This window comes from Mustela nigripes, chromosome 10 (assembly GCF_022355385.1).
Source record: "Mustela nigripes isolate SB6536 chromosome 10, MUSNIG.SB6536, whole genome shotgun sequence".
Taxonomy (NCBI): domain Eukaryota; kingdom Metazoa; phylum Chordata; class Mammalia; order Carnivora; family Mustelidae; genus Mustela; species Mustela nigripes.
In genome coordinates this window covers 63,231,760-63,252,765 of record NC_081566.1, presented here as the reverse complement: position 1 = coordinate 63,252,765, position 21,006 = coordinate 63,231,760, and the positions used below count along the sequence as shown (strand labels likewise).

Below are 21,006 nucleotides of genomic sequence, written 5' to 3'. Positions count from 1 at the left end.
TTTACAGCCCAGAAAAGGACAAAATCTACACTGCGTCTGTTCTCAAATTACTGTGGAATTAGGTATCAATAACAAAGATAACTGGAAAATCCCAAGACATATGGAGATTGAACAAAATGCTTCTAAATAACACAAGGATCAAAGAAGAAATTGAGAAATTTAAAAGAAAAATTTAACTGTGAAAATGAAAACGTGACTTAATCAGAATTTTGGGGATTAAGCAAAAATAGTACTTAGAGGGGATATTATAGCTTTGAATCCATATATTAGAAAAGAAAAAAGATCTAAAATTAGTAATGTGAGTTCCCACCTAGGGGAACTAGAAAAAGAGCCAAGAAATCCAAAGTAAGCAGAAGGAAAAAAATAATCCAAGCAGAAAACAATGACAAGGAAAACAGAAAAGAAAGATGATCAATGAAATAAAAACCTGGGGGGGAAAAATCAATAAACTTAACCTCTAGAGCCAGGTTAACCAAGCAAAAGGGGACACATTACAATATCAGAGGCCATGAACTAAAAGGACAATAAAGGAATACTATGAAACACTCAATGCCCACAAATATGATAACATCAATGAAATGGACCAATTTCTTGAAATACAAACCTGCTAAAATTCACACAAAATGAAAAAGACAATCTGAATAGGCTTTTATGTATAAAAGAAATCTAATCGATTATTGATAAACTTCTAAACAGAAAGCACCAGGCCGAGATGATCAATGCTGGTTCATCAAGTGTAACAAGTGTACATTTCATTGGGGGATGATGGTAATGGGGGAGAAGCTGTGTGTGGAGGGAGGGATATATGGGGAATTTTGGTACCTTCCCCTCAATCTTGCTGCAATCCTAAAGCTTTTTCTAAAAATAGTCTTAATAAAAAATACAACCCACCCCCCTGCCACTTCAAACCCCTCAGATTGTTTTTCAGAGTCTGAAAAAATAATGAATACTATTTTTCTGAAAATAAATTAATTAATTTAATTAAAAAAATACAACCCACAGGATGGAAAAAGTATTTCCAAATTACAGAAAGGTCTAGTAGCCAGAATATAGAAAGAACTCTTACAACCCAATAAAGACAAATAATTTAAAATGTTTGAAAGCACTGGGTGCTTATACACAACTAATGAATTGTTGAACACTACATCAAAACCTAATGGCTAACTGAACATAATTTTTTTAATGTTTAGAAGTACTTTTGTATTAAAAACATTAGCCTTACTGCTAATAATTTCCTTTATGTGCATAGGATCTATTTCTGTATTCCCTCTTCTGTTACAGTGACATATATGTTGTTACCCTGTAGCTATGGTATCTAGATTAATGTAGATTTATGGTAAACCTTGATAGTCTCCTTTTTAAATATGATTTTGCTAGTTCTAAGTATTTTGCATTTACATATAAATTTTAAATTGACTTGTCAATTTCTATTTTTAAAAGCCTTCTGGAATTTTGGTTGAGATTATTTAAATTTATGCACTAACTTAGGGAGAACTAACAACAATTACTCTCCAGTCCATGTGTATCATACGTATCCTCGTGTATTCATGCCTTTAATTCCTTTCAGCAATATTTTATAGTTTTCTGTGCAGATGTTTTCACCTACTTGTAGAAATTATATTTTGATAAAAAATATACATTGTTTCCATTTCTAATGTTCACTAATATTTGAATACAATAAGATTCTACATACTGATCTTTCATTCTAAAAATGTGCTAAATTTACTTTTAATTCTAGAATATTTTCTATTGATTTCTCAGACTTTTCTCCATATGCAAGCAGATTATATCTGAATAAAATCAAGTTGGGTTTATTCCTTTACCATCTTAATGCCCTTAATTTCTTTTCCTTGTTGCACTGGCTGGAAATGGCAGACAATGTTGACTATAATTGACAAAAGAAGGTACCTTTACCTTACCCTCATTCTGACAGACAAAACTTTCAATGATTCACCATTAATTACAGTTATGCCTGTCAGTTCAAGTAACTCCCTTCTCTGCTAGGTTGCCAGTTTTTTTTTCACAAGTCAGGGGTAAATTTTGTCCTTTTTCTTAACCGAGTTAATCATAGAATTTCTCCTTTATTAAATATATGGCATGTATGATGAATTTCATTTTTTCAAAGGTTAAACATTCTATTACTTGAAAAAGACTTACTTGCTCATTGTATAGGATTCATTCTGTATAATTTTCTTTTTAAGTTTCCTCACCCTACATCCTCCAGAACTTCTTAGGTCTCAAACAGACCTCAGTTAGGGTGATGATGATAGCATCTTCATTTTTATGCCCTTTATGTAGACATATATACATACACACACATATATATACAGAAATATATATATATATACCACAGAGCCAACCAGTTTATATATATATAAATAAATTCTCTTCAGCAGGCTCTTTACCTAGCATGGAACCCAACACAGGGCTTAAACTCTCAACTCTGAGATCAAGAGCTAAGCTGAAATCAAGAGTCAGATGCTTAATTGACTGAGCCATCTAGAGACTCCCATTTTGTGTATTTTAGTTCCTAGCATTTTTTTAATGAGTTTTGCATGTAGGTTTAGGAGGGATATTTTTCTTTTGTTTTCTTGTGTGTGTCATGTAGAAAGACTGCCTGATTTGGGGATTTGAATAAAGCTAGCTGCAAAGTGGAAAATACTCATTTTCCCTCTCACCTAGAAGTTTGTAAAGAATTTATACAAGTAATTAATTAATTGTTTGATAGGATTTACCTATGATGCCACTGAGAGCCCTGCAGTATTCTTAGTGGGGAAAGGCTATTCGAATTTTACAGTTTTTCTTGGGCCAGATTTGATCATCTGACTTCCAAATGTTTTTTTATCAACTTCATGTAAGTGGTTAAACTGGTTGACACAGTTTCTCATAACACTTCTTCCTTAACCTTATTTTTTTTTCAGTGTTCCAAGATTCATTGTTTAAGCACCACACCCAGTGCTCCATGCAATATGTGCCCTCCCTAATACCGACCACTAGGCTTACCCATCCCCCACCCCCATCCCTTCCAAAACTCTCTGTTTGTTCCTCAGCATCCAGAGTCTCTCATGCTTCGCCCCCCACCTCTGATTTCCCCCAATTCCCTTTTCCTCTCCTTCTAATGTCCTCCATGTTATTCCTTATGCTCCACAAGTAAGTGAAACCATATGATAACTGACTTTCTCTGCTCAGCTTATTTAATTCAGCATAATCTCTTCCAGTCCCACCCACGTTGTTAAAAAAAACTTGGGTATTCATTCTTTCTGATGGAGGCGTAATATTCCATTCTATAAATGAACCATATCTTCTTTATCCATTCGTCCATTGAAGGGCATCTTGGCTCTTTCCACAGTTTGATGACTGTGGCCATTGCTGCTATGAACATTGGGGTACCGATGGCCCTTCTTTTCACTACATCTGTATCTTTGGAGTAAATACCCAGTAGTGAAATTGCAGGGTCATAAGGTAGCTCTATTTTTAATTTCTTAAGGAATCTCCACACTGTTTTCCAAAGTGGCTGCACCAATTTGCATTCCCACCAACAGCATAAAAGGGTTCCCCTTTCTCCACATCCTCTCCAACACTTGTTGTTTATGGCCTTGTTAATTTTGGCCTTACTAACTGATGTAAGGTGGTATCTCAATGTGGTTTTGATTTGAATTTCCCTGATGGCTAATGATGATGAACATTTTTTCATGTGTCTGTTAGCCATTTATATGTCTTCTTTGGAGAAATGTCTGTTCATGTCTTCTGCCCATTTTTTGACATGATAATCTGTTTTGGGGTGTTGAGTTTGAGGAGCTCTTTATAGATCTTGGATATCAGCCCTTTCTCTGTAGTGTCATTTGTGAATATCTTCTCCCATTCCGTGGGTTGCCTCTTTGTTTTGTTGGCTTTACTGTACAGAAGGTTTTTATCTTGACAAAGTCCCCAAAGTTCATTTTTGCTTTTGTTTCCTTTGCCTTTGTAGACATGTCTTGAAAGAAGTTGCTGTGGCTGATGTCAAAGAAGTTACTGCCTATGTTCTCCTCTAGGATTTTGATAGATTCCTGCCTCACATTGAGGTCTTTTATCCATTTTGAGTTTATCTTTGTGTGTGGTGTAAGAGAATGGTCAAGTTTCATTCTTCTATGCATAGCTGTCCAATTTTCCCAGCACCATTTATTAAAGAGACTGTATTTTTTCCCACTGGTTATTTTTTCCTGCTTTGTCAAAGATTATTTGACAATAGAGTTGTGGGTCCATATCTGGACTCTCTATCCTGTCCCACTGGTCTATGTGTCTGTTTTTGTGCCAGTACCATGCTGTTTTGGTGATCACAGCTTTGTAGTAAAGCTTTGTAGTAAAGCATCAGGCAACATGAGGCCCCCAGCTTTGTTTTTCTTTTGCAACATTTCCTTAGCAATTTGGGGTCTTTCCTGGTTCCATACAAATTTTAGGATTGCTTGTCCAGGCATTTTGAATTAATTGTTGAGGATATTAACACACCACTCTCAGTAACAGACAGATCACCTAAGCAGAAAATCAATAAAGAAAGAGCTTTGAATGACACATTGGCCCAGATGGACCTCATAAATATATATAGAACATTCCACCCTAAAACAGAATACACATTCTTCTCAAGTGCACATGGAACTTTCTCCAGAATAGACCAATACTGGGTCACAAATCAGGGCTCAACTGATTATTCCCTGCATATTCTCAGACTGCGATGCTTTGAAACTGGAACTCAACCACAAGGAAAACTTTGGAAGGAGTACAAACACTTGGAAGCTAAAGACCAGCCTGCTCAAGAATGTTTGGATCAACCAAGATATCAAAGAACTTAAACAATTCATGGAAACCAATGACTTGTCCAAAGCCTATGGGATACATATGGCAAAGGTGGTCCTAAGGACAAAATACATAACCATCCAAGCCTCACTCAAAAAAAACTGAAAAATCTGGGGGTGTCTAGGTTGCTCAGTGGGTTAAAGCCTCTGCCTTCAGCTCAGGTCATGATCCCAGGGTCCTGGGATTGACCCATGCATCGGGCTCTCTGCTCAGCAGGGAGCCTGCTTCCTCCTCTCTCTCTCTCTGCCTACATGATCTCTGCCTGTTAAATAAAAATAAATAAATTTTTTTTAAAAAATTGAAAAATCCTAAATACACCAACTCTCTTTACACCCCCAAAAATGGGAAAATCAACAACAAATTAAGCCAACCACACACAAGAAGGGAAATAATTAAGATTAGAGCAGATATCAGGGAGTTAGAAAATAGAGATACAGTAGAACACATCAACAAAACCAGAAGCTGGTTCTTTGAAAGAATTAATAAGATCTATAAATGACTAGCCAAACTAATCCAAAATAAAAGAGAGAGAACCCAAATTAATAAAATTATGAATGAAAGGGGAGAGAACATGACCAATACCAGGGAGAGAGAAACAATCATCAAAAATTATTATCAACAGTTATATGCCAATAAGTTAAGCAACCTAGAAGACATGGATGCATTCCTAGAAACCTATAAACTTCCAAGACTGAAACAGGAAGAAACTGACAACCTGAATAAATGTAGTAATGAGATTGAAGCAGTGATCAAAAACCTCCTTAATCTTATTTATGCAGTCTGTAGTGATGTTCCTGCTTTATCCTTTCATGGTTAGTCAGACTACACGTTTGTCAACTATTTTTTTTTTTTAAGCTTTGGTCTCCTTGATTTGGTTTCCTGTTCCATCAATTTCATCTTTTACCATATTTACTTTTATTCAATTTGGCTCTAATTTCCTTTCTAACTTCTTAAAGTGGAGGCTTAGATCATTGAATTTGGACTTTACCAATATAACCATTCAAAGCAATAAAATCCCAAGAACTGCTTTATCTCCATCACACTAGTGTTTATATCTTGTGTTTTCATTTTCATTCAGTTCAAAATATGTCCCAATTATCCTTGTGGTTTCTCCTCTAACCTCTGATATAGTCAGAAGCAGGTTGTTTACTTTGGGAATTTTGTGATATACACTTCATATGTATTTTCACATGCATTTCTGGAACTTATTTCTAATATACTCCCATTATGATCACAGAAGAAACCAGGATTTTAATTCTGTTAAATTTAAGCCTTGTTTTAAAGCCCAGAAAGTGGTCTTGGTGAATGTTTCATGAACAATTGAATGTGTATTCTGCTGCTCTTAGATGAAGTGTTCTATAAGTAGCAATTGGGTCAAATTGGTTGGTTCAAGTGTCCCATATTTTTACTGATTTTGTGCCTACTTGTTAACGATTACTAAGAGAATTGTTGAAATCTCCACGGACAATTGTGGCTCTATTGTACTTTCAGTTCTGTCCATTTTTCTATCATGGGTTTTGAAGCTCAGCTATTACATGTGCACATGTGTAAGACTGTTACATCTTCCTGATGGCTAGCCACCTGATTGTGAAATATCTCTCTTACGTCTGATAATGAATCTCACAAATACGATCACTGTACTACTATGTTTGGTGTTTCCATGGTACATGATTTCTCATCATTTCAATATTTTTCTTTATATATGAAATTTCATATAGAAAGCACACTGTTAAGTTTTTTTTTTCCTTGCAAACTCTTCATCTTAACTGGAGTGTTCACAACAATTAGATTTAATGTAATTATCAATACAGTTGGGTCAAATAGAACAAACGAGATGGTAGCCCATCTGCTCTTTCTTCCATTTTCCCCCCTTATTCTGACTTATTTGAATCAAGCATGTATTTGACGAGTCATTCTTATCTGCAATATTGGCTTAACTAGATTGGTTTCACATTTTAAGGGTTGCTTAGAGTTTATACGATGCACCCTTAAGTGGTCAGTAGGCCTGCAAAAAGCATTATACCACATCACACAGAACATAAGATCTCAAGAGTCCTTCCCTCTCCTGTCCTCTGTGCTATTTTGTATAGCTCTGCAGGTCTTAAACCCCATCTTAAATTTTTAAAGGAAATTTAAAATAAGCTGTGTATCCTATTCACACAAATTTACTACTCCTTTCTTTATATATATATATATATATATATATATATATATATATATATATATCCACATTTCCATTCAGGATGATTTTCCTTCTGTCTAAAGAATTCAATGTTTCTTGTGGTGCAGGTCTATTGGTAATACATTCTTAACTTTGGTTTCTCTGAAAAATTATGTAGCCTCATTTTTTTAGTTCTATTTTCTCTGATTATAAAATTAAGCTTACAGACTGTCATTTAGCACTTTAAGGATATTGTTCCATCATCTTCTGACTTGCATTGTTTTTGATCAGAAATCAGATTTTTTTCTGTATTCCCATGTACATAATTACTCTTTCCTCTGGCCTTTTTATCCTCTTTCAAATTTTTATTAAATTTCTAATTAGTTAGCATAATGTGATATTAGTTTCAGGAGTAGAATTTTGTAACTCATTACTAACTTGTAACACCCAATGTTCACTGCAACAAGTGCCTGCCCTTAGTACCCTTCCCCCACAACCTCCCTCCATCAATCCTCAGTTCATTCTCATTACAAGTCTCTCGCAGCTTCCTTTTCTCCTTCCCATATGTTCATCTGTTTTGTTTCTTAAATTCCACATGAGTGAAATCATATGGTATTTGTCTTTCTCTGACTTATTTGGTTTAGCATAATACACTCCAGCTTCATCCACGTTGTTGCAAATGGCAAGATTTCATTCTTTTTTAAGGCTGGCTAGTTCCATGTATACACACACATCATCATCATCATCTTTATCCATTCATCAGTCAATGGACATTTGGTCTTTCTCTATAGTTTGGCTAGTGTTGATAATGCTGTTATAAACCGGTGTGTGTGTGTCCTTTCGAATGTATTTTTGCATCCTTTGGGTAAATACCTAGTACAAATATAACTCCCCTATGAACCAGCAATTGCAACTTTTCACGTTTCCTTTATCGCCAATCTCAGCAATGTGATTTGGATGGGTCGTGGCCTGGATGGGGTGTAGGTGTATTCTCTCCTTGTTATATGGGTTTGTCATCTTTTTATCTGATTTTAATACGTTACTGCTGTTATATATCCAGATAATTTCATTGTCCTCTTCATGGTCTATTCTTTCCTTCTGGGATTCTGTCTTTCATGGGGGTGCTAGATTTTTTTCCCAACAGCTTACTGAAGTGATCTTCAATCTCTTATTTATGGCTCTCTTTTAGCTGATTTCTATTGTTCTTTCTTTACATGCAGTGATCTTCTCTTCTACAGCTCCCAGCTATGAACCTTATCCAGGGAGATTCATTGCAGATCATGTATTTCCTTACACATCTAGAAGGTACATCGTACATGGACTTCTTTTCGATCTTCCATTCTTCTCATTACATCTGTGTTTTCTTTTAATCCTTGGATGTACCCGCAGTGTTTGTGATTACTTTAACATCCTTGTCTGCTCATTCCATTCTTTTTTCATTTCTTCTGATTTTTTTTTTCCTGTGGCCTTTTCCCCCCACTTCACATATCTTCTACTAGCAATTTATTCAATGCTAAAGATTTTGAATTTTAGTAGAATGTTACAGTTTTTCTGGTTTACTTTTAAAGAGCATTGAGCTCTTTTCTGTTATGTAAGTAGGTTATTTGTAGAGCCTATTAAGCTCTGGTCTCCTTAGCCTTCAGCTTAAGGTTAGAGTAGCCCTATTCCTAAGATATGGTCCTACTGGAGTCTCAACAGAGGACCCAGGATGCTAAGCTTCTCTACTTGGTCAGACACCAATGTCTCACAGCCTCATGCAGACTCCACAATCCTTTCAGCTCCCATTCCCCTATAGTTGTTCAGTCCTACATATGTGTAGCTTAGTATTCAGCTCAAGACCAAGAGATGCTTATGCACCTTTCCAGGGCTTCTCTTTGTGTGGCTCCCCCCACCCCAACACACACTGCCCCCATTTTCCAACCACACTGTCAGATTTAATTTCTATTTTTAATCTCCTCAGCCCAGTAAGACCCTGTCTTCTGCTTAGACTTCACTTTCCTATCTTTTGCCAAGTACCTTTAGGCAAAAGGTCAGAGGAATCACGGAGCTTATCACTTGTGTTGGTCTTCCCTCAAGAATCATTCTTTTGGGGCACCTGGGTGGCTCAATAGGTTAAGCCTCTGCCTTCGGCTTAGGTCATGGTCTCAGGGTCCTGGGATCGAGCCCCACATTGGGCTCTCTCCTCAGTGAGGAGCCTTCTCCACCCCACCCCCCTCCTGCCTCTCTGCCTACTCGTGATCTCTGTCAGATAAATAAATCTTTAAAAAAATCATTCTTTCACTGCCCATTGTCCAAAATCTGAAAGTAGATTTATGTATATTTCTACTTCATAATTTTGTATGCTGCAAAGACTAAACAAATAGTGGTTATTCCCTCCTGCCTGACTGGAAGCAGCGATATACAATTGTACAAATTTGTGTGCCATTTATCAATTTACTGCCCTTCAATTTCAAATTTCCTTCCTTTGCTTGCTTTGAAGAAACCAAACTGGGCCTCTGACCCTGGGCACATTAAGCTCTGTTTGGGACAGGACCCTACAGACGTATTTCAGGAGGAAGGGCCTTTCCATCCTGGGCCCCAAGTGCTCTGCTTGGCAGGTTTCTGTAACTTGCGCTGGCTTCACCAGCACCAAGGTCTTACAACATGGGCAGCTTCTCTAGCATCCAGCTCCTGTGGTTCATGCCAAATGATGAACACCCAGAAATAAGCAGTTTCCCTCAGCATCCCTCTTTGCATTGTGTCTAAAAAGACACCATCCTTGCAATAGCTTTCCCCAGCATGCTACAGGGCAAATTTCTGGCCAATTCCAAAGTGAGTCACAGTAAGCCAATATCATACCCTCGCTAATAAGGTCCAGATCTTAACCTTCATACAGAAAAGGTTGCCTCTTCATTGGGTGTTTGCTGGGTTTTTAATATTCATCTTTATTAATTTTTCCTGAATGCACACATGAGGTTTCTGAATCAGAGCAGATTTCTTATTATGCTCCCTGCACAATCAACAGTCAGGATGACATTGGAACATCAGTCTCCCCACATTTGCAATCCTGCAGAATGATGTGATAAGAGCCAGATGGAAAATATATCCTTACAAGTGGCACACTTACTCTGGATTCAAGAGGTGAAGAAAGAGGAATGTCCTCCATTGGTAACAGGGAAAGAGACGATTCTTCCTCTGAGTGTCTCCTTGGAGACAGGATGTGAAGGATCTTTAATCCTTTGTTATGTAAATAAATCTCTCCAGGAGGAAGATAAACCCAGTGTCTATGGCTTTTACAACTTAGAAAATTTCTTCAGGGCTCCAAACTCCACCCCTTTTGAAATGTAAACAAGCAAGGAGAGAATACTCTAACTCAGGTGTCTAGCCTAAATAAATAAATAAATAACCACCCTTGGCTCTGGGGACGATAAGTGCATCTTCACTGTATAGAAGCAATTAGCTCCACCATTAGAGAAACACATAGCTGCAGAGCTCATCTTCATTGTATGTAGAAAGTGAAATGATTCTAGGGGAAATAAAAGCAAACCCTTTATTCTGATAATGTGTACATTTCCATGGTTCAGGAACACCAAAATCCCTGGGAATATTGGTCTTCCCACCCTACCCTACCTTGGGCCTGGCGATAGTGGCAGTTCCTTTTATCTGCCATTCCAATGTTCTTCAGGATCACCTTTACTAACTGCTATGAATATTTCATTGATCCAGTTCCTTGAAGTTAATAATTCTTTATATTAAACTCCCTATTCTAATTACTGTGACAGGTCTTCAAATTAGACCCTGACTGATGGAGAATTAGGATTTACCCTCCCATTTACGTCTTGCTAAACACCTGTAGTAATTGCTACTTTCTGTTCAACAGATCCAATTTGTACAATCTCATCAATATAGTTGATAAGTGTGAGGTTTTATGAAATGTTGTGACAAGTAAGATTTCTGTGGTCTATACAATGACAGGGAGAAGGATGGTCCTAGCTTTACGGCAAGACAAAGCAAATATATCATTGGTCCTCCCAAATAAAAGCAACTGCTTCCAGTTACCTTGAAACTTGGCATGTAGAAAAATTCTTTATCCAGGTTAATAGTTACATACCAAATAACATGTCAATTCATTCCAGCAAAGATAGGACACCTGAGGACAAGAACTGCAACTGATATCACAAGGTGATTAGGTTGACAATACCCCATAGTCATTCTCTAACATATACAGGACTTCTTCACAGGCCAAACAAGAAAAACTAAATGGAAATACAATGAGCGTTACCATCCCTGTTTCCTTCAAGTCTTTTACAGTGCCATGAATCTCTACAATTTCCATAGTAATACCATAGTGCTTCTCGTTTATTATCTCGATAGAAAGAATACTTGCTACTAAAAGGGTAATCAGGGAGCCACTGTGGGGACTCTGCCAATTGCTAAGTGTATCTACCCTCATTTCACATTCAAGATGAGGAAATAACCACCGGGTGAGACCTGGAACCAAATGGCTCCAATGGGTCACACCCGAACTAACACTACATCTGTCACCTGACTTCAGTCACCACAGTAGAGTCAACCAGTCCAGTCTCTCCACCAGGTTCCAAACCTCTATCAATCCAAAACCCAGAGCCTCCTGACTGAAAAGGAGGCCAAGTCTCTTTAACAAAGTATCCTGCACCATTAATGTAAATACACACTCTAAGTCTTCCACCAAACCTTCCCCTCCAATGGGGACTTGTGCCAGTGTATTAGAATGACCTCACTGAGAGATATAAAATACCTGGACCTTTTAAGGACTACTTGATGTGGACCCTGAAGTGATGCTAGTATATTGGGACCCAAAATCTCACCATGGCTCACCAATCAAAATGGGGGCTCACAGTGGTCATGTGGACAAAATGGCATGCTCTAAGGGTATCAGTCGGCCTCTTTCCCCAGCTACCTAAGCATTTGTTCAAAGGCCCAGGAACAAAGTGGCCATATTGGCAGGGGTAACCTCAACAATAAGGATGCCCCCTTACCAAGACTGACCTAACACTATTGTTGAACACCTACACTGCTACAAATACAAACCAACCCACAGCCCTAAATGTGGCACCATTCCTTGTTTAAAAAAAAAACAAGCAAGCAAGCACAAACACCATCCCAGTGGTAGGTTAATTATATTGGACCTCTTTTATCATGGAAGGAGCAGAAATTTGTCTTTGCCGGGATAGGCACATATTCTGGAAATGGATTTGCTCTCCCTGCCCATAATGCTTCTGCCAGCATCTGCCAGCAAACCATCTGTGGACACTCAAAATGCCTTAGCCATCATCACAGCATTCCCCAGCATTACAGCTGATCAAGAAACTCATTTTGCAGTTAAGGAAGTACAGCACTAAACTCATGTTCATGAAACTAGTCTTACCACATACTCCATCATCCAGAAATAGCTGATGTATTGGGAAGATGAATAGCCTACTAATGACAGGGTTACATCACCAGTTGAGAAATATCTTGAAATGACAGAGTTCCGCTCTGAAGAAAGCAGTGTAAATTTTTGAATCAGACAATTCTACAACCAGAATTCATGGGTCTAGAAGTTAAAAAGAGTAAAAGAAGATGCTCCTTTCGCTTATTATATCTAATAACTCACTTGAAGAATATTTCTTCATGTGCCAACATCCTTGAGCTTCACTGGTCTTCATCTCCCTGGGGAAAATATTTCCACTAGGGAATAAAAAAGATGAAGCCACTGCCTGGCCATTTGTGGCCCCATGTTGCCTGAACCAACAGGCAATATCATTAAAATTTGTTATATTAAATTTGCATATTCCAAGTACTCTGATTTCTGTCTCTTGAATGGACCACAACTAATACCCTACTTCTCTACACTTAGTATAGTGTGTCATACTTTCTAAGCACTGCTGGATTTCACTTGTTTTAATATCCTACATTCCAATATCTTATTCAGATCAAAATATTTTCCAATTTCTATTATTATTTTTTATTTTATTTTTTCAGTGTTCCAAGATTCATTGTTTATGCACCACACTCAGTGCTCCATGAACTAACCCATCAGTTACCAGTCTTTTAAATTCCAAATACGTAAATATTTTTCCAAGATTTTTTACTTATAATTGAACTCCATTATGGAGTTCATTATGGAGAATATATCAATCCTTATAAATTTATTGAATCTTGTTTTACAACATGTCATATGCTGTTGGTTCCATGTGCTCTTGAAATGATATTCTGCCATTAGTCGTAATGTTCTAAAAATACCAATAGATTCAGTTGATTGAAACTGAAACAGCTTTTTTAGTACTTATCTTCTGTCTACTCAATTGCTAAGAGAGAAGTATTAAAATCTCCAACCAGAACTATAGATTTATTGACTTCTCTATTTAACTTAGTTTTTATTTTGGAGCTCCAGTATTAAGAACATGCTCATTTAAGACCGCTAGGTCTTACAGCTGGCCTTTATCTTAATAAAATATCTCTTTGTAGTATTATTTGTGATACTTTATCCAATATTAAATTTAAAGTATAAATGAAATAATGAAACTTTGATCAAAATCAAAATCAAAATACTTTCTTTATTGCCAGAAATGTTATAGGGATTTCTGGAAGATATAACCACTCCAGTATATATAGAGAAAGAGTTTGTATTGTATATTCTTACCCCCTTCTTTCAATTTATGTATTTCAAGTATCTCTCTTATTAATAGCCTAGAATTGTCTTGCTGGGTTTTATCCATTCTGACAACGTCTGCCTTTTCATGGTTAGTATATTTAGGTTAAACATAATTATTAATATTGTTGGGCTTAAGTCTACTGTTCTGATGTTTTTAATTTGCCCCATTTGTTATTTGATCCTCTGTCCCTCCCTTTATTCCTTCTTTTGAATATTTTGTGCGCTGTTTTCTCTACTGCCTTCTTAACTATACTTCATTGCTCTATTGACACGTTCATTTTTAAATTAAGTATTTTATTTATTTGAGAGCATGCACATGCAAGCACGGGGGGAGGTGGGGCAGAAGGAGACGCCAACTCCCTGCTGAACAGGGAGCCCAGTGCAGAGCTCCATCCCTAAGACCATGACTCATGGTGAAGGCAGACACTTAACCAACTGAGCCACCCTGGTGCCCCTTAACACATGCATTCTTAACCTATCACAATCTTTCTTAGGGTTAAAATTGTACCATTTCTTGTCAAAGGCATCTCAAGGGTGTAATTAAATTTACCCTTCATTGAGCTACAGTTATATGTACAACATGCAGATACATTATGAGTCTGATAATATTTTTTTAAATATATTCCTTAAAAATCATTCAGAGAAGAAAAACGGAATATGTTATATTTACTCGCTATTGCCCATTTCCTGTCATCTCCATTTCTATCACTTGCATCTGGTGTCCTCTCCCTTCAACCTGAAGAACTCGTTTTAGCATGCTGGTAGTACATAAATTAGCTCAATATTCACTTACCTGAAAATATCTATTTCACCTTTGGTTTTGAATGATACTTTTACTGGATTTAGAATTCTGGCTTAACACTAAACAATGTCATTTAATTGTTTCCTGGTCTCCATTGTCTCTAATTAGAAGGTATTGTTATCCCCTGGTATGTAATAGGTTTATGTTAATCTGATGACTTTCAAAGATTTTCCTTTATTTTTGGTTTCAGAGATTTGATCATCTTTTCACTTATCCTACTTGAGATTCATGGAGATTCTTAGATCTGCAGAAGTTTCTATTTATCATTAATTGGTGAAACTTTTGGCCAGTAGGTCTTCAAGTACTTGACATGTTCTATTCTCTTTTTGAGGCTCCAGTTACATGGACATTAGACTTCTCATATTGTTGCATGAATCGCTAAAACTTCATTTTGTTCATTTTTTGTCTTCCTCTTATTCTAGAATTTATTGATCCATCTTCAGATTAATCAACTCTTCTACCAACTCCAATATACTATTTACAAATTGGCCAACATTTCATTTTTTTTCCAACACTTCATTTTAAATATTTTTTCTTTTTGTTCTCATGTTGAGCATTTTATAACTGTATGTGAGACATAGTGGGTGACCCATTACAGAAATTTTGGATTCGTTAGTTGTGGTGCACTTGCTGTCTCTGTGCATAGACACAATGTTGGGATGTCCCCCAGAGCAATATTTGGACACACCAAACTCATTCACTGTGACCTGTTCCTACCATACAAAGGATATCCAAAGGATATACAAAGATGAAGGTCACCAACTATGTTGTGCTGTTTTCTTCTCTGTGGTTCCATGGTTTTCTTGTATCACACTAATCTTTATCAAAATGGGTTGCAAGTAAATTATTAGCCACTCAACAGCAGGGCTCGAGTCTTATTTCTGTCTCCCTAGTGCCTAAACCAGAGGTTGATACTCAGAATGGACAGGCATAATTATTGATGTAACAAACAGAATTGTTTAAAAATTCAGGAATCCTGTAATGCTAACACAAAACTCAAAATCCAAGAAAATGTGGGTCATCTAATTCAGAAGAAAACACTCTATTATAAGCTCTGTTCCAAGTGCAGACATCAGTGAACCATGAGATAAATTTAAGTGCCACGTAGTAAATATTTAAAGAAGTATATTCATGATCTTCAATAGGCTTTGTTTACAAAGGCAGAGGAAGAAATAGGACATTTCAGGAAGAGTCCATCGCTACTGCTAAAGCTTTCAATGAAGCTTTAGCATTTAAACACAAGGTTTACTCCTCTTACCTTACTCCCTGGTCAGAACAAGGTGTATGCATGTACATGGAACAACAGCGTGGCATTCAGAATCAACAGATCTGTGAGGCTCACTTCTGTGTTCCTCCTCTCTCTCTCCCTCTTTTTTTTTTTTTTTAAGGTTTTATTTATTTATTTGACAGATCACAAGTAGGCAGAGAGGCAGGCAGAGAGAGAGGAGGAAGCAGGCTCCCTGCCAAGCAGAGAGCCCAATGTGGGGCTCGATCCCAGGACCGTGGGATCATGACCTGAGCTAAAGGCAGAGGCTTAACCGCTGGCCACCCAGGCACCCCATTCGTCCTCTCTTCAATGGTGCATGTGACCTCGGGAAAGTCACCACATCTATCCCCATTATATTCGTCTGAGAAATGGGGAAGTACTATGTCCCTTACAGGAGTGCTGGGAACCTTGAGTGAGGTCATGAATGGGAAAGATCTTTGTGAACTATAAAGAGCTACATAAATATTAGTGATATTGAATACATAGTAAAAACAAGGCATTAGTGCTTATCATGGCACCCAGCACATCTAAAACTCCGAAATATTCTCTCTCCCCACAAAACACATGTGTGTGCTCAAACACACGTGATTGGATACACACACGGAGACACACTTCAGCAAGGGTACAAAACTGATTTGGAACCTTGCACCTTTTAAATTGGGGGAAAGATGAACCGTGAGAGACTATGGACTCTGAGAAACAAACAGGGTTTTAGAGGGGCGGGCGGTCGGGGATGTGTTAGCCTGGTGATGGGTAGTAAGGAGAGCACGGATCGCATGGAGCACTGGGTGTTGCATGCAAACCATGAATCCCAGAGCACTACACTGAAAACTAACATAATAATAAATTATGTATACCTCTGTGCAAGTTAAAGCAGTGTGTGCCACATACTCCCTGGCTGCCTTTTGGCTTCATTTTCTTTCCTGCTGACCCCCTCCCCTGAGACATTTGTGCTCATTAAGAAAACGTTGTACTTACTGTTGGGAGAACTGCAACTCTTTTCTCCTCCGATCCATCATGGATCATTGTAAGTAGGATGCGGAAGGGTCTCACGTGAGACTAGTTTTCTCTAGAGAAGCTATGAAGTCAACACCAAAAATTTTATTTCTGAAGTTCAAAGACCCCTAATAGTTGATTTCATTTTTTTTTCTAAAAAGTTTTAAAATACCTTAACCCCTGGCTTTATATGTCAAGCTCTCAATCACTTTTAAGTCTGTTATTAACTTGGTTATAGCTAAAATACACTAACCTGGCACTAATCCAATTTCCTTCAAAAGGAGGATTTTTCTTTTGTCCAGTTTTAAGGGACCAACAAAATACATCAATGTCAATAGTTTATGAAGTGAGAACTGCTTGTAGGCAATCCCACAATGGGGGAAAAATGATTTTAAGTAGCTTTTCTGTTCTTTTCTCTGTTGGTTTACTTTAGGTGAGGGTAGTCTGTAAAGCAGACAGAGGGAATAGGACAGTTCAATCCAAAAAAAAACCCTGCAAATCCACAGATAGGACCTTATATTCAATAGGTGTTCACACAATCATCTATCCTAAGACATATGATTGATATCTGACATGGCAGCAGGCACACAGAGATGAATAAACTACCCACTGTCCTGACACACGCAGCCTTTATAGGCTCATATTCTCTGCTCAGGCTCCTTCCCTTTCCCTGACCACCTCCTAGACTTCAACTGACCCAAGGCCACAGAAAGTTCATTTAACATCAACAAATGCTTTCCTGACTTTAACAGATCTGAGCAATTCTCTGTGTACAACACCCTTCACCCCAAACAAGAATCCTGTGCACATGCCGATAGCACGTTTTGCCCTTTATGCTAATTTGTCTCCCCTACTGAACTGTGAATAACATGAAACGCCCTGCATTCCTCATGGTCGAGGAATAGTTCCTGTAGACCAGTACCTGCAAGTACTCAATGGCCTGACACAGTGCTTGAAAAATATGTATTTCATAAGTTATGGGCATTTTTCTGATGAACAAAAGAGCTGAACAAAAAGACGACTAAAAGGATAGAGGTGCTGGTAGCATGCGAGATGAAGTGGGGTGGGTAGAGAGATTCTGCAGGATGATGATAAAGACGATGAAGAGAGATGGCTGGCTGACATGAGGGCTAAGCGTTACAAATTTAGGAGCCGCCAATAAAAGGAGTCACTGATCTGGATTCATCCTACTGGGAGGCTCTGTGGCCACACTGGCCTACACACCCTTGTACTGTCTGCTGCACATCCCTTGTGGGAGAGGAGTCCTCCGTGGAAGCTGAAGCCATACGAAGTAGGAGGACAGGGGGCTGCACCTGTTCGTGAGATAGGAGGGGAGTGGCAGGACTGATGTGTAAAAACTTAGGGGATTTGGCGGGAGGCGTGGGAGAAGGCAAGAAAACTCAGTAAAGAGGAGCACATGTCCCTGTGATAGCCACCCACCCCTCTCCCCTCAGCCTCAGCCAGCAGCTCTGACCGCCTCCATTTCCTCAACTTAATGAAAAAGCAGCAACATGAACATGGGCGAAAATGGACAGGGTCAAAGAGTGCTTCTTTGGGAGAGTTTAAGGAAATTGTGGAAGCAAATGATCTATAAAAGAGGGAAGTTGGATCTTGTCTGATTTCTGCTAGGATTTCGGGGAAGCAATGGTTATACCAGAGAAAATTTTATAAGAATATGAAGGAAAAGGCCCATTCACCTTTGTATTCACGATGTAATAATTTCAGAAAGTTCAAATGCCCTCTGAGGTCTCTCTAAGCACTCCTCACAGGACCAGGACACCTCTTTCAGAGGGAGAGCCGTGCTGGTAATCAGCTGATATCAGCGACTAGCTCACTCCACTGTGACAGTCAGCCACAGGGGACACTGCACAAAGACTCCCTCAGCCTTCAGCCGGTGGCCTCAGAGGGATCTGTAGAGCAGAAGAAAATTACAGCTCACCTAGAAGAGGCTTCGGTGCCATTCCAGTGGCACAGAACAGACAGACACAAATGGAAAGTAAGGGGCAGGAGCCAACATAGGGATGGAATAACTGGGAGGAGCGGGATTGCATGAAAACACGTTTCCATGTCTATTTTAGTATCTTCCAGCTCAGTCCAGGTAGAGATAAATTCTGATGGGAAGGTCTACAAAAATACTCAACCTTCCTCCTTAAGGGTATACAATAATATAACATGGTTATACTTATTTTGATATAAACACAGGAGAAGTATGAAGTTTTAACTGTTTACTGAGAGAAGGGAGTTTAATGGCATCTTCTTCAGATTCTAGAATGAGTGCAGCCAATACCTGACTACTAACCTCAAATCCACTGCAGGTGCTACAGACCAGTTAAAAATCTAGAGGGGGTGCCTGGGTGGCTCAGTGGGTTAAGCCGCTGCCTTCGGCTCAGGTTATGATCTCAGGGTCCTGGGATCAAGTCCTGCATCGGGCTCTCTGCTCAGCAGGGAGCCTGCTTCCTCCTCTCTCTCTGCCTGCCTCTCTGCCTATTTGTGATCTCTCTCTCTGTCAAATAAATAAATAAAATCTTTATAAAAAAATCTAGAAAGCTTCCATAGGTTGGAAAACCATCTTTATGGAAAATGTATCTGGATAAAAGAATGGTTACAGAAATGCCACCAGTACGTTCTCTCCCCGCCTAGCTTCTGGGGAACAAGGGTTTTTGCCTTAGTCCACAGAAGTAGGGATACACATAGAAATGAGTACTGCTGGAAGAGCTTACACGTTTGAGTAATAAAGTGAGTTTTGCTGAAGCTGTTCATTTTTCAATCAGCAAGAATTAAGGAAACACTTTCTGAAATGATTGCTACAAGGCAAATGTTTTAATTCCTGAGGATGAAAGCCATCCTTGGGCTGTCTGTCCTGCTTGTTTTCTTAAGACCCCATCCGTGTCTGTTCCAGCAGCCTCCTCTTCACATCTCCTTACCAGACTAGGTCAAGGACTTGACTGAGAGGAGCCAGATGAAGTGAGGGCCAGAAGAGGTTCCCGAACCAAAATCCTGAGGCAAACAAGTAATCCTAAATCTGGCTTGGAAGTATTCCCATATCTAAGAAACAATATTCACTAGAACATAAAACTGCTTTCTACCTTGTCTCCAGAGCATGAAAAAGAAAAGCGTTTCTACTGTTTGACCTTATTCTCGAGAAGAGCTGTATTTGATGAACTCGTGTACTGCGGCATGTTTGTGAGCAGACACACATTACACTGGGCTAAAGGTCTCCTGACAAAGTGGTTCAATCTGTTGAGAAATGTTTTTTGCCTACAACTCTGCGTAGGGCATCCTTGACCTCCTTGTTTCTCAGACTGTAAACAACAGGGTTCAGCAAGGGAGGGATGATAGTGTAAGTCACAGAGAGAAGAAGGTCTTTTTCTATGGCGTTCTCAGACTTGGGCTTGAGGTAGGCAATAGAGGCACAGCCATAGTGGACAATGACCACTGTGAGGTGGGAGTCACAGTTGGCAAAGGTCTTCTTCCGGCCCTCAGTGGAGACAATCTTGAGAATGGTGGAGATGATGAAGACATAGGAGATGAAGATCAAGCCCACAGGGACCAGGATCACAAATGAACTGACACCATAATTGATCATCTCATTAAGAGTGGTATCAGTACAAAAGAGTTTCATGACTGGATAAATGTCACAGAAGAAGTGCTCCACCACGGTGCCACAGAAGGACAAACTGAACATGACTGCCACATGGAGAACTGCCATAACCAGGCTAGTGCCAAAGGACCTACATACAAACATGGCACACACTCCTTTGCTCATGAGGACTGTGTACCTCAGGGGGTTGCAGATGGCCACATAATGGTCATAGCCCATTGCTGTAAGCAAGAAGCAAGTATTAGTGGCCAAGATGACAAAAAAAAGAACATCTGAGTTGCACAGCCTGCCAAGGAAATGGGCTGGTTATGGAAAAGGAGACCGGAAAGCATTCGTGGGACACTGACCAGCGTGTACACAGTCTCAGAACTAGCCAACATGCTCAGGAAGAAGAACATGGGGGTGTGGAGATGACGGTCAACATGGATGATGGTCACAATGACAACATTACCAGTTAGAGTTAAAATGTAGATGCCATTTGCGACAACATGGATGGAACTAGAGCGTATCATGCTTAGCAAAATAAGTCAAGCAGAGAAAGACAACTATCATATGATCTCCCTGATATGAGGAAGTGGTGATGCAACATGGGGGTTTAAGTAGGTAGGAGAAGAATAAATGAAACAAGATGGGATTGGGAGGGAGACAAACCATAAGTGACTCTTAATCTTACAAAACAAACTGAGGGTTGCTG

At 38.8% G+C, this 21,006-nt stretch overlaps 1 protein-coding gene across 1 annotated transcript in view; it reads right to left on the bottom strand.

The window, feature by feature from the left end:
* LOC132026239 (olfactory receptor 10J3-like) overlaps positions 1 to 21,006 on the bottom strand; it is a 148,117-nt gene that overhangs the window by 126,789 nt on the left and 322 nt on the right. Inside the window, 2 exon segments of the mRNA XM_059414147.1 lie at positions 20,386 to 20,576; positions 20,579 to 20,779. Coding sequence (XP_059270130.1) covers positions 20,386 to 20,576; positions 20,579 to 20,779 — 392 coding nt within the window.